Source organism: Anguilla rostrata, chromosome 17 (assembly GCF_018555375.3).
Source record: "Anguilla rostrata isolate EN2019 chromosome 17, ASM1855537v3, whole genome shotgun sequence".
Taxonomy (NCBI): domain Eukaryota; kingdom Metazoa; phylum Chordata; class Actinopteri; order Anguilliformes; family Anguillidae; genus Anguilla; species Anguilla rostrata.
The window spans coordinates 29,857,541-29,870,040 of record NC_057949.1 but is presented as its reverse complement, the minus strand read 5'-3'; the positions used below and the strand labels follow the sequence as shown (position 1 = coordinate 29,870,040).

Genomic DNA, 12,500 nt, shown 5'->3' with positions numbered 1-12,500 from the left:
CAGACTCCTCTCTGCGTTTCAGACTCTGTTCCTGTCCAATCAGACCCCTCCCTGTGTTTCAGACTCTGTTTTGGCCCAATCAGACTGCTCCCTGTGTTTCAGACTCTGTTCCTGGCCAATCAGACTGCTCCCTGTGTTTCAGACTCTGTTCCTGGCCAATCAGATTGCTCCCTGCGTTTCAGACTGTGTTCCGGTCCAACCAGACGCCTCCCTTCATTTCAGACGCTGTTCCTGGCCAATCAGATGCCTTCCCAAACCTCTCAGTGCTGCCGGCTTGCTTGTCCAGGTTCTGCCCTGTCGCTCAAATCCAAACTCCAAATTCAAAATACATTATCTTGAACAAATATGTTTATTCTCGCTTTCTTCCACTTTCTGTCTAGCCCCTCTTTCTCTCTCTCTCACACACACACACACACACACACACACACGCAAGCTTATGAGCACTATCAGTGTTTAACAGTCTTGGTTCTTGGGGTGAAAATGTTTGCCTGTGGAGTTTCCTTTCACAGAGATAAACAGGAGGCTTTCAATTTCAGCTGCCAGCCTTGGATAATTGCGTTTCTTTTCCTACTTTATTAATTTCCTCATTTATCTTGTGCGATTAACTGTTGTGTTCCCTGTGATCAGATAATTAGAGTTTAAATAATCTCAGCAGGTATTTAGTACTTCTGCCTTTTGGGCTGAGATTACAATATATTTTTCCTGTAAATAAATCTGTTTGACGGATACCAATAATAATAGCTTGACAAAAGAATATGAACAGTGGCACTACTGAAGGGCACTGACAAATAATGTAGAATTTAATCACACTAACTCTCATTTTACATTTTAATACTGAAATATTTTCAAGAAATAAAAAAGCGATTTCTTTTCAGTGTTATAAAGAAACCAAACTGCAAGTCAATTGCCTAAGCGAGGATTAATTCCACGTGCCTGATAAGTCCAACTGCACTGTTTTTCCTGGTTCTTTTCTCATTAAATGAGAGTCATTTAAATTTCACACAGCAAATGGATTACACCCCCTACTTCTCCAAAAAAAGAAAAAGAAATCTGAACCCTATTTTTGTGATGCATTTCCTTCTCTTAAAGCTCGGAGCCAATCCACAGTCAAAGGGGCATAATTAAGATATTAATTATTGAGAAATGGAGAGAGAGAGGGAGACTGAGGAACAATGAGGCAAAGTGTGGGAGAGACGGGGAGACTGAGGGCGAGAAGCAGAGAGAGAGAGAGAGAGAGAGAGAAGAGGGAGAGACGATGGGAGTCAGCAGTAGATGTTAAATCTACAGATGGGATAATGGAAATTGACGGTTGTTTGCAGGCTTCGTATTTTATACTCGTCAGGTGTGTGTTGCGCGTAAATTTGAGCAGATTGAGCCGTTTCAGCGGAAATGAACAGCGCTGATTAAACATTAGGGTCCCGAGCTCCCCGTGTGTTCACAACGGGAGGTCCGCGCTCCGCATTATCCCTTCTCATCTGCCGGCCCAAACGTTTTGTTTATAGTTGCAGATTTGAAATCCCCTCGCGCTGAATCGTCTCCGCTCCCCCCGCATCGTCATTTGCATAGAACTAATAAAACCGCTCTCCGCCCATCACACTCCGGTTATTTTATCCGTATTAAAACTGACTTTGTGCCGCTGGCCGCACCGCTGCATTCGGCTGTGTTTACGGCTTCGGCCATCTCTGCGCGGGAGAAATTAATACGGGTCGCCTCGCGCGCGCGCGCGCGCGCACATAACGGCTTCTTTATAATCACGGCTGCTTCTCCCTTCCGCTGCCTGCGCGTGACTCCTGGTTTATGAAAGACGGTTCTTCAGAGCTTTCCGTCCCTTTCCTCGTCTTTCTAAAAACAGTTATTCGCCCACGCTTCCAGACTTCAAAAACCAAAAAAAGGTTAATCTTAACGAGCACTTTAGCCTTATATTTACTCTTAAAATCTTATTTCTATTACGTTTTGGCTAAATAAGACAAAAAGATCGTCAATGGGGAGATCGTTTGAGTCATTTCAAGGTTTTCCAATGGGGTGAGACAATTTCACTTGTCAAGCAAAAAATAAGCCAATTTTCTCATTTTTCAGAAAAAGAAATAAGATTTTAAGTCTCATTAAAGACTAAATCACATTAAAGACAGTCTTTTTTTGCAATGCTATGCCACCTTTCTCTCTCCCTTTAAAGCAGTCTGGGTACAAGGGAGTTTGGGAAGCCACAGGCAAGCGTAAAAAGCTCACACGCTCATGTGTCGGTGGTGAATTTTAGGCTACCGTCAGTTTGCCAGCAGTAACCAGTAAAAAAACAGTGGGTTTGTTTGTGTGTCTTTGTGTTGTTGGATCAGTTGAGCGTAAATCACCACGCTAGGCCACACGTTGCCTGGGTGACGGGCTTTTAGTCCTGATTAACCAGTTAGCTTTAGCATCGGCAGTCTTACCCCCAGCTCACAAGGTCAGACAGTCACATCTGGTGAATCTCATCTGATTTATGCGATGTCGTTTTACTGCGTATGCGGTGCATTCCAGACTCAAAGCTGGGTCTGAAGTGCTGGCCTTGGTGCGGAAAGCTCTGGTTCTGATGATAAAATAATGGGTGTGATGCTGAAGGTCCAGCTCTGATGCAGAGGCACTGGGCTCTGATGCAGAGACATTAGGCTCTGATGCAGATACATTAGGCTCTGATGCAGAGGCACTGGGCTCTGATGCAGAGACATTAGGCTCTGATGCAGAGGCATTAGGTTCTGATGCAGAGGCACTGGGCTCTGATGCAGAGGCACTGGGCTCTGATGCAGAGACATTAGGCTCTGATGCAGAGGCACTGGGCTCTGATGCAGAAACATTAGGCTCTGATGCAGAGACATTAGGCTCTGATGCAGAGACATTAGGCTCTGATGCAGAAACGTTGGGCTCTGATGCAGAGACATTAGGCTCTGATGCAGAAACGGCGGCTCTGATTCCGGCGCTTTGCTGCGGGCGCAGACGCTGCTGGGCACTGACCTTGTACGGCAGCACCACGGCGGACCCCCCGCTGATGCCCACGATGGGCACGCCCGTCTGCACGGAGATGAAGTCCAGCATCTGCGCCACCGCCTCGGAGCCCACGTTGTCCTCGAAGACGACGCCGTGCACGCGGCTGGAGGCCAGCGTGTCGCACACGCGCGTGAGCAGCGTGCGAGGGTTGGTGTTGTTCACCAGCACCGTGATGGGGTTCACCTCCAGCGGCAGGTCCAGGAAGTTCTCCCGGCTCAGCCGGCCCTTGATCTCCGTCTGGTAGGCGGAGCCGCTGAACACCACCGCCACGTTGACCGCGGGCGGCGGCGGCGGCGCGAACGGCCGGCCCAGGCAGCAGGGGGCAGCGCAGAGCAGCTGTAGCAGCAACGGCCACAGGGAGGCGCTCAACCGCCCTAAAGGAACTCCCATCTCAGCCACCTACGACCTACGACAGAGAGAGGGAGGGAGGGAGGGGTGGAGAGAGAAGGAGGGGTGGAGAGAGGGAGGGAGGGGCAGAGAGGGACAGGGGTGGAGAGAGAGGGAGGGGTGGAGAGAGGGAGAGGGGTAGAGAGAGAGAGTGAGGGGTGGAGAGAGGGAAAGACAGAATGAAAGGACATCTTCAGTTTTAGTTATTTAATTTTGTGCGTACAATCATTATAAATTGTTATTTTGTTTGAAGTATGCAAACAGAATATGGCTTTATTAGCATGACCTTAACCAAAATGTGATTTCTGTAAAAGTGCAACACTAATTTTTGCTTCAGTAGGCTTTAGTAGATGACATAAAATGGCCTTTATCTGATTCACCCTGAACTCCTGTGTTCTTTAAGGTCATGTGAATGAAGTCCATTTGCATTTTAAGGAAGGGCAGAATCAGAGAGGAAAGGGAGGGGTGGTGGATATTACACACACAGGTTTTCTTTTCAATCAGTATGTTATGATGACACTCTTGCTAGACAAGCTCTTTGCTTTGAGTTGACCTGCTTCTTGGCGAGTGACCTTTCGGCTAGCTGTGCGCTACGCTCGGCTAGCTCCGAGCTCCAGGGAGCGCGGGGGTGGGAGGATCGGAGCTCCACGGACAGATGGTGTGCTGCTGAGGAAAACCGGTCTTTATTTTTAAAATAAATGCAGAACAAGGGGATTAATGACTTACTGCTTGTGTCTCTCCTGTCATAATGCGCACGGCGTTGGCAGCACAACCCCGACCTCTGCGATAGTAAGTCTGTGACCCTGAATGTCCAGCGCGTTCAGGTTTGTAGCGGACGTGTAGCACAAGCTGGCGCAAGGATGTTAACTCGACCGAAACCCGAAAGAGACCGTCGGCGTTTGTGTCAGGTTCTAGACCGTGCAAGCGATGTTCCGTCAGAGCGTTTACTGCGATGTGCAGATGCACGTGTCCCGTCTCCCTGCTGCTTAAGAGCATTTGTAAGTCAGCAGATAACTGTCACTTCAGTCCCGCCACCTGCAGAACACATTTCAGGTGTTTTAACAGGTGCGTGTTTATTTGCAGTCTTACAGGGAGTGTGGTGGCAGCGTAGCACAGGGGTTAGAGTACCGGGCTCGTAAGCCTGAGGCTGTGAATGTGAAATTTAACGTGAATATAAATGTGATGTAAAATGTGATTACCCCTTCTGGGCACTCCAGCGCAGTGACTGTGCCTGACAGCGCGTGGATGGAGGCTTTCCGGAACTTTCTACGCAGGAGAACGTGCGCTCGCCGGTGATCTCCAAACCCGACGGCGGGGGCTACAGCGATGAGGTAGGCCTACAGACCCCGCTGGGCATCCCAAATCAGAACATTTGATAAAGAAAAATGTTTTGGAAGCACAAGGGTACTGAGATGTCTGGTTATAATGCAATGGGTCAAGAAAAGCTAAAATAGATGTTTATTGATTAAAAATAAATTGTTTCTGCTTTTTCTCTTCCATCCATCCATCCGTAATCTAACGTGCTTATTCTTGGTCCGGGTCGCGGGTTGTGAGTTCTCATGCTGAAAGGTAATTAACTCTTTGGTGGTTCCTATTTTACAGCTCAGCTCAATGGAAGAAACGGGCAAAATTCCAAAGACTGCAGCCATAGAGACTACGGGCATGAGAACATTAGTTATTGCTGAAAATAAAGCATTGCATTTTTATTGGAACATGCGAGTTTATAGATATTAGAATGTTGGATTTGCAAGCAGGACTCAGCGTTCTGCTCTGTGGTGAAGTTCACCGCCAAATTCAGCGAGGCGTCGCCTGATTGGCCAGGCTGCTGTCCCCGGCCCTGTGCCGCAGATCATGTGATCCTGTCATGGTCACCAGATTTATCACTGCATTTAAACAGCAGCGGGTAAAGACCCCGTAATCCCCCATAATCCCCCACTGGTGGTGGGTGGTGGGTGGGGGGTGGGGGGGTCATGAACCTAGTGTGATTCTGTCACCTTAACAAGCGTCCCCGTCAGCACCAGAGAAAAACAAATCTGATCCCAGCGGCCATAAACCATCCTAATGTCCAGTCATATGGCGGGGATATGATATGGTGTTTTGCGTTATGACCTGTTATTACAGTATTAGGGTTAGGACCCTACTGACCAAACCTCTCACTCACACATGTCCACTTCTCTGATCCAGGGACACCCACCCAGGGGACCCCTTAAAATTAACCCCCATGAATCAAGACTGACCAGCGACCCCCCTGCCGTACAGTACCTTCACGGACCCCCTGGGTTCTGTGGACCCCCTGGTGAAAAGCCAGGCTATGGATTATTCCCTGAGCTGCTAACCAGTAAACGCATCTCTGCTGTGATGGAGTCAGATTGGGGGAAAATTCCCGAATGAGTGTGGGAGCAGCGTTCCTCAGATCAGTGTGGTCACGGCGTCATTCCGGAAGCGGGATGAGCGGGAGGTGAGCGGTAGAGGCTCGGTCTCGGCTGCTTTTCCGGGCTGGCGGTAGGCAGATGGCACAGGGGCCGCAGGTCTCTGCAGGGGACAGTACAATCACACCTGAGCTGCCAAAGAGCATCAGCTAAACGTCCCAGAACCGTGCGCAAGTACCTGTGCACACTGCCTTCTCTCAGACCGCACGTCAGTTATAGAACCAGCCAGCTGGCCGCAGACCACAGACCACAGACCACAAACTACAGACCACAGACCAAACCATGTGACCCAGAGCAGCCTGCAGAACAGAGCCCTTATTTCAGAATGTTCATTAAAAGCCCTTTAAGGTGTGAGATCACAAATATATGTGATTAGAACGTTTTTAACTGACCATAATTTTGATGTAGCGATCACTTCTGGTAACTGAAAGCAGTGGAGTTCTAGAACACCGACTTTCGAAAGAACATTCCAAAAAAAAAAAACCCCTCTCTTCAAAAAGGTTACACCATTGGCTGTGGAGCTGCTGGAAAATAGTCAGATATTAGAGCTTGATCCACTGTTTTGCGAGCCTGGAGGTGTATGGGGGAGAATGTGGGGATCAGATCTTGGCCTCTCGCTCTACACGATGCGGCTGCGTTCCCTGGACCCCTCACTGCCCCGGTCATCCAGGTGACGCCACCTGGCCTGACAGGTGTGAACGGCGTAATAAATGCAGAATATATCGCCGCCCGTCGGACGCAGAATCTTTAATTACTCAGCAAATATTATCGCTGGAAAGTGCACCTGCACTCGCTGCACTACGCATCTGAAGGACATCTTGGTGACACATATTCTAAGGTCAGATCTGGATGATTGGCTTCTACTAACTGTGCGGAATAGCTAGCCCTGTAGGTTGCTAAGCGCTCTACAATCCTCCACCCCGATAATAATGAACAAACCACACTCTAAATACTTCTGCACCCTCTGTCTGAATGCCCACTGTGTGCATGACATTCTGATGCAAAATAACAATGCTATAATAAATAAACTAAATAAAATTTAAAAATACGTACATTGTTGCAGAGAATTTCATCATACATACAATATTTCCTGTATCGGAAATACTGCAAATCCACCGTGAAAAAACATTTCACGCACTTTTCGAGGCAGTTCCCCTCGAACATTCTGTGTTTAAAATGGGAAATTGGGTTTGCCCTTTCCCTGCTTTTATCAGGGTGCACCGATATTTGGGGGGGTCCATCTGAAGGGCTGATGTTCCGGGGGGTGGGGGGTGCTGAAGGGCATATGTTTCGGTAGGGGGGGTTGGATGGCACGTGGGTATAAAGTTGGAACCGAAGCAGAACTCAAACACCAGAGAGAGGGCACTGTTGACAGTGTCTAAGTCCTGTGCAGTGCGAGCTGATCGTCTGGAGTCTGGGCCTACAGGGACACTAAGAGAGCAGAATACTCTACAAAGCCTCACTTATTATTTTCCTTGCTTGTCGGGGGTTTTTATATTCAGACTACAGGCGGAGGGGGACATTACTCCCCCTCCGCGAGCCGCCGTCAGACTGAAGCGCAGCGTGCAGAATCACTTCACTGCGCTGCTGTGTGTGTGGGGCTCCTCGCTGGCCGCTTGTTCCCGGGGTACTGGGGCGTCCCGACACCCCAAAATGAGTCCTGACCGCGCCAGCGCCCTTGCAGTGCGTAACCTAGCCTCCCAGCGTACGACGGTGCATAACCTAGCCTCCCAGCGTACGGCTGTGTGTAGCCTAGCCTCCCAGCGTACAGCTGTGTGTAGCCTAGCCTCCCAGCGTACGGCTGTGTGTAGCCTAGCCTCCCAGCATACCGCTGTGTGTAGCCTAGCCTCCCAGCGTACGGCTGTGTGTAGCCTAGCCTCCCAGCGTACGGCGGCGGGTAGCCTAGCCTCCCAGCGTACGGCTGTGTGTAGCCTAGCCTCCCAGCGTACGCTGTGTGTAGCCTAGCCTCCCAGCGTACAGCTGTGTGTAGCCTAGCCTCCCAGCGTACGGCGGCGGGTAGCCTAGCCTCCCAGCGTACGGCTGTGTGTAGCCTAGCCTCCCAGCATACGGCTGTGTGTAGCCTAGCCTCCCAGCGTACGGCGGCGGGTAGCCTAGCCTCCAGCGTACGGCTGTGTGTAGCCAGCCTCCCAGCGTACGGCTGTGTGTAGCCTAGCCTCCCAGCGTACGGCGGCGGGTAGCCTAGCCTCCCAGCGTACGGCTGTGTGTAGCCTAGCCTCCCAGCGTACGGCGGCGGGTAGCCTAGCCTCCCAGCGTACGGCGGTGCGTAGCCTAGCCTCCCAGTGTACGGCGGTGCGTAGCCTAGTCTCCCTGCGTACGGAGGTGCGTAGCCTAGCCTCCCAGCGTACGGCGGTGCGTAGCCTAGTCTCCCTGCGTACAGCGGTGTGTAGCCTAGCCTCCCAGCGTATGGCGGTGCGTAACCTAGTCTCCCTGCGTACAGCGGTGTGTAGCCTAGCCTCCCAGCGTATGGCGGTGCGTAACCTAGTCTCCCTGCGTACAGCGGTGTGTAGCCTAGCCTCCCAGCGTACGGCGGCAGGTAGCCTAGCCTCCCAGCGTACGGCGGCAGGTAGCCTAGCCTCCCAGTGTACGGCGGCAGGTAGCCTCCCCTCCCAGCGTACAGCAGTGTGTAGCCTAGCCTCCCAGCATGTGTACATGCTAGCGTACGCTCTCCTGAATACGCCATGGTTGCTGCAACAATGGAACGGCTCTACTAGTATCGTTTGGGAATTGCTTTGAAAAGAGGTGATTTACAGCAGAGCAGTCAATTTGAAATCTGCTCTGTCAGGGATCAAACAATGACAGGGCTAATGTATTTTACCCTGCAGAACAGGGACAAATTTGAGCTTGTGGGTCGAATTGTTGTTCTTTTTTCATTCATGTACTGCGGCTGTTTTTTTTTTTTGTTTGTTGTTTTTTTAGGACTTCAAATGGCGGGCGTGAGTCGCCGAGCTGAGTGGCGAGTTGTCAGATTAGCGTTGTGTTCATGGAGGCTGGCGAATTAGCCGAAGCCTTGACCTTGACAGGCACGGCGTGTTCCGCAAGGTCTTTGTGCCTGAGCGCCGTCTTTCTCGGCTGTCTGCTCGAGCGCACAAGTTGTGCGTTTGCCAGTTTACAGGGTGGTTTCACAATTCGGAAAAAAACATTTGTTTTAGCATATTGAATTTTTTTTGACAGCCCTCATGTTCAAATACAGAAGCACTGTGGGTGTTTGAAAACACTGAGCGGAGAGGGTGGGTGGCAGTGTATAAATACTGAATGAATATAAACACAACTGGTATTTGTATTTCTATGGAACATTTACACACAGTATTATTCATATCCAAACGGTGGGGACTAGTGGGGTTTATGGGGACTGGTGGGGTTTATGGGGACTGGTGAGGTGTATGTTGCAGTGGGGACTGGTGGGGTTTATGGGGACTGGTGGGGTGTATGTTGGTAGGTATGATCAGAGGGCACAGCTGAGATTTTGGGATTCTAGGGCGGAGTTTCAGAGAGAGCTGCAGATCGGGGCTTTCTGCTCTCTCTCCCCCCCCCCCCCCCCCCCCTCCCCGAGTGATGAAATCCACTCTAGCTCTAAACTCTGAGCGTAGTCCCCCCCCCCTCCCCCCACCCCCTGTAAGTGCATTTACACTTGTTTGTACGTAAGTGTGCACATATTTTTTAATATACATCAGAGTTGAGTTTAATTGTACTTCAGTTCAGTTCATTTGGGAAATAAAATTCAATTAATGAATTGAAAAATCCCCACAGAACCTCATGGGCATTTTTCAGAGTATTAATTGAGCTTCAGTGCATTTCCTGAATTGAAAGATTTTAAGTGGAATTGATTCCTAGCTTGAGATGCATCGGCATGCTGTCATACTGTGCGTGCGTGTGAGTGTGCGTGTGCGCATGCGCATGCGTGTGAGTCCGTGTGAGTGAGTGTGTGTGAGACAGTGTGTACTGAAATGTGTATGTGTCTGTGTGTGTGTGTGAGACTGTGTGTACTGAAATGTGTGTGTGTCTGTGTGTGTGTGTGTGAGACTGTGTGTACTGAAATGTGTGTGTTTTCCCTTAGCTGGGCTGTGTCACTGATCTCTGTGGGATTTTTCCCAGATTAGTGGCCCCTTGCAGCTCTCCTCATGTCCCTGCTGGTCCCACAGCTCAGGGAGAAGCAGATTAGACACAGGCCACTGCTCCTGATCCCACAGACCACTGCTCCCACAGGCCACTGCTCCTGATCCCACAGACCACTGCTCCCACAGGCCACTGCTCCTGATCCCACAGACCACTGCTCCCACAGGCCACTGCTCCTGATCCCACAGGCCACTGCTCCTGATCCCACAGGCCACTGCTCCCACAGGCCACTGCTCTTGATCCCACAGACCACTGCTCCCACAGGCCACTGCTGATCCCACAGACCACTGATCCCACAGGCCACTGCTCCCACAGGCGACTGCTCCTGATCCCACAGACCACTGATCCCACAGGCCACTGCTCCTGATCCCACAGGCCACTGCTCCCACAGGCCGCTGCTCCTGATCCCACAGGCCCTGCTCCCACAAGCCACTGCTCCTGATCCCACCCACCACTGATCTCACAGGCCACTGATCCCACAAGCCACTGCTCCTGATCCCACAGGCCACTGATCCCACAAGCCACTGCTCCTGATCCCACAGGTCACTGATCCACAGGCCACTGCTCCTGATCCCACAGGCCACTGATCCACAGGCCACTGCTCCTGATCCCACCCACCACTGATCCCACAGGCCATTGCTCCTGATCCCAGCACTCACTGCTCCAAAATGCTCTAGTGTGACCAGTCACTGCTTCAGAGAACCCCTACGCACACACACACGTAACTGCCGTGAGGGTTTCACAATGCATCGAGAGAGCGCCTTGTATATATAGTACCTGCACTACCTGCTATAAAAGTATTGATTTAAACGGCTATAACAGTGAACACATACACAGGCATAGGCCTCAATAAATCCAGCCCACGCACTCAGACCCAGCCATAATTAACTTTAACATTGCGCTGCTCGCATCCAGCAGTGTCACACACCAGTGAAGACTGAGGGGCAGATTGGTAATAATGTTAACCGGATTTCTTTAATAATTCACAATTACATTTGAAACACATACCAGGCGCATAACAAATATCGATTTGCAACATAAATTGAAATGCCTAACCCCAAAGCACAGAATGAATTACAGCTAACAAGTCCTTATGTTCTGAATTAAGTTACAGTTTGTATATTGCGTACGTCTGTGAGGGAATCCACTGGAGATTCAAGAATTAGATAAGTTAATGTGGTGACTCACACTTTCTGCCCGAACACCAGAACATCAGCATGCAGAGTGATTCAGCCAAAGTCAGTATGTAGAGCGATTCAGCCAAAGTCAGTATGCAGAGCGATTCAGCCAAAGTCAGTATGCAGAGGATTCGCCAAATCATATGCGAGGATCAGCCAAAGTCAGTATGCAGACGTTCAGCCAAGTCGATGCAGAGCGATTCAGCCAAAGTCAGCATGCAGAGCGATTCAGCCAAAGTCAGTATGCAGAGCGATTCAGCCAAAGTCAGCATGCAGAGCGATTCAGCCAAAGTCAGTATGCAGTGGGACCGATGCACCAGCTGAGATAGTCCTGTCCTTTTGTGACTCTCACCTTTTTCTTGTTCTCTCTCACTCTCTCTGGTATTTTCTTGTTCTGTTTCCCTCCCTCTCATGCCCTCTTTTGCCTTTGTCTTTCTTTTCATTCTTTCATCTTCTCATTCTCTCTGAATTTCACTCTTCCACTTGCTTGTTCTCCCTTCGTTCTCTCTTTCTTTCTCTCTCCTTCTCTCAAACTAGCACTTGTCACTGTTGCTTTTCATTTTATCCCCATTGTTCACTTTCTCTTGCCCTCTCATCCTCTCTCACTCTCCTCTGTCATTCCCTTTCACCATCCCTACTTTTAATCCATTCCTCCTTTCGCTCTCCCCTTCCCTCTCTCACCTTGACCTGCCCTTCCCCTCTCCCTCTGGCAATTGGCAGTGTGTTCAGTGATGTCATGTGACCAGTTGCATCTCTCTCTCTCTTTCTCTCTCTCCCCTTACCTCTCTCCCTCTTTCCCCCTCTCATTCCTCCTGTCTATGTTGATCATCCCAGTGCTTCTCCAGTGAAATTTAAAAGGCGAATAATCCTGACGTCGCTGCTTTTTAAAGCTGCGTTGTGTTGAGCCGCGGAGGGCCGAGGAACTGAAACTAAGGGCTGAACAATTAGCGCTCATTTCAGAATCTGGCAGCGCACGCCCAGCTAACAAGCCGCGCTAACGCGTTGGACTGCTGATAATCACCCGCCATTTTACATCTTCATTAGCTCACAAACAGTCGCCCATTAAAACCGCGCTCATGGAAATTCAGACACATTCAGGAAACGCTCAGAATGACTGGTGTGTCTCGTGAGGCTCAGCTTTGGATATCCGGTCCAGAGAACATCTCCAAACAAACATTCCCTACGTGCAGATTTGGATGTCTGTTGGAATCTATTTTGAGTCACAATAGATCATTGCAGCACTGGTGTTACTCAGTTTTGTTTTGTTTATATTTCGAGTAAAAAAAATGAAGATGAATCCAGCATTTCATACACGCATTCACAAGGGTATTAAAATGCTGTTGTCGGGCATCCTCTG

The 12,500-nt window shown here is 50.0% G+C and overlaps 1 protein-coding gene across 1 annotated transcript in view; it reads right to left on the bottom strand.

Annotated features, from left to right (window-relative positions):
• LOC135243478 (glutamate receptor ionotropic, NMDA 2C-like) overlaps positions 1-12,500 on the bottom strand; it is a 59,351-nt gene that overhangs the window by 36,435 nt on the left and 10,416 nt on the right. Inside the window, exon 2 of the mRNA XM_064315350.1 lies at positions 2,983-3,421. Within this exon, the coding sequence (XP_064171420.1) occupies positions 2,983-3,405 (423 nt within the window). The 5' untranslated portion in view covers positions 3,406-3,421. The remainder of the gene's footprint in view (positions 1-2,982; positions 3,422-12,500) is intronic.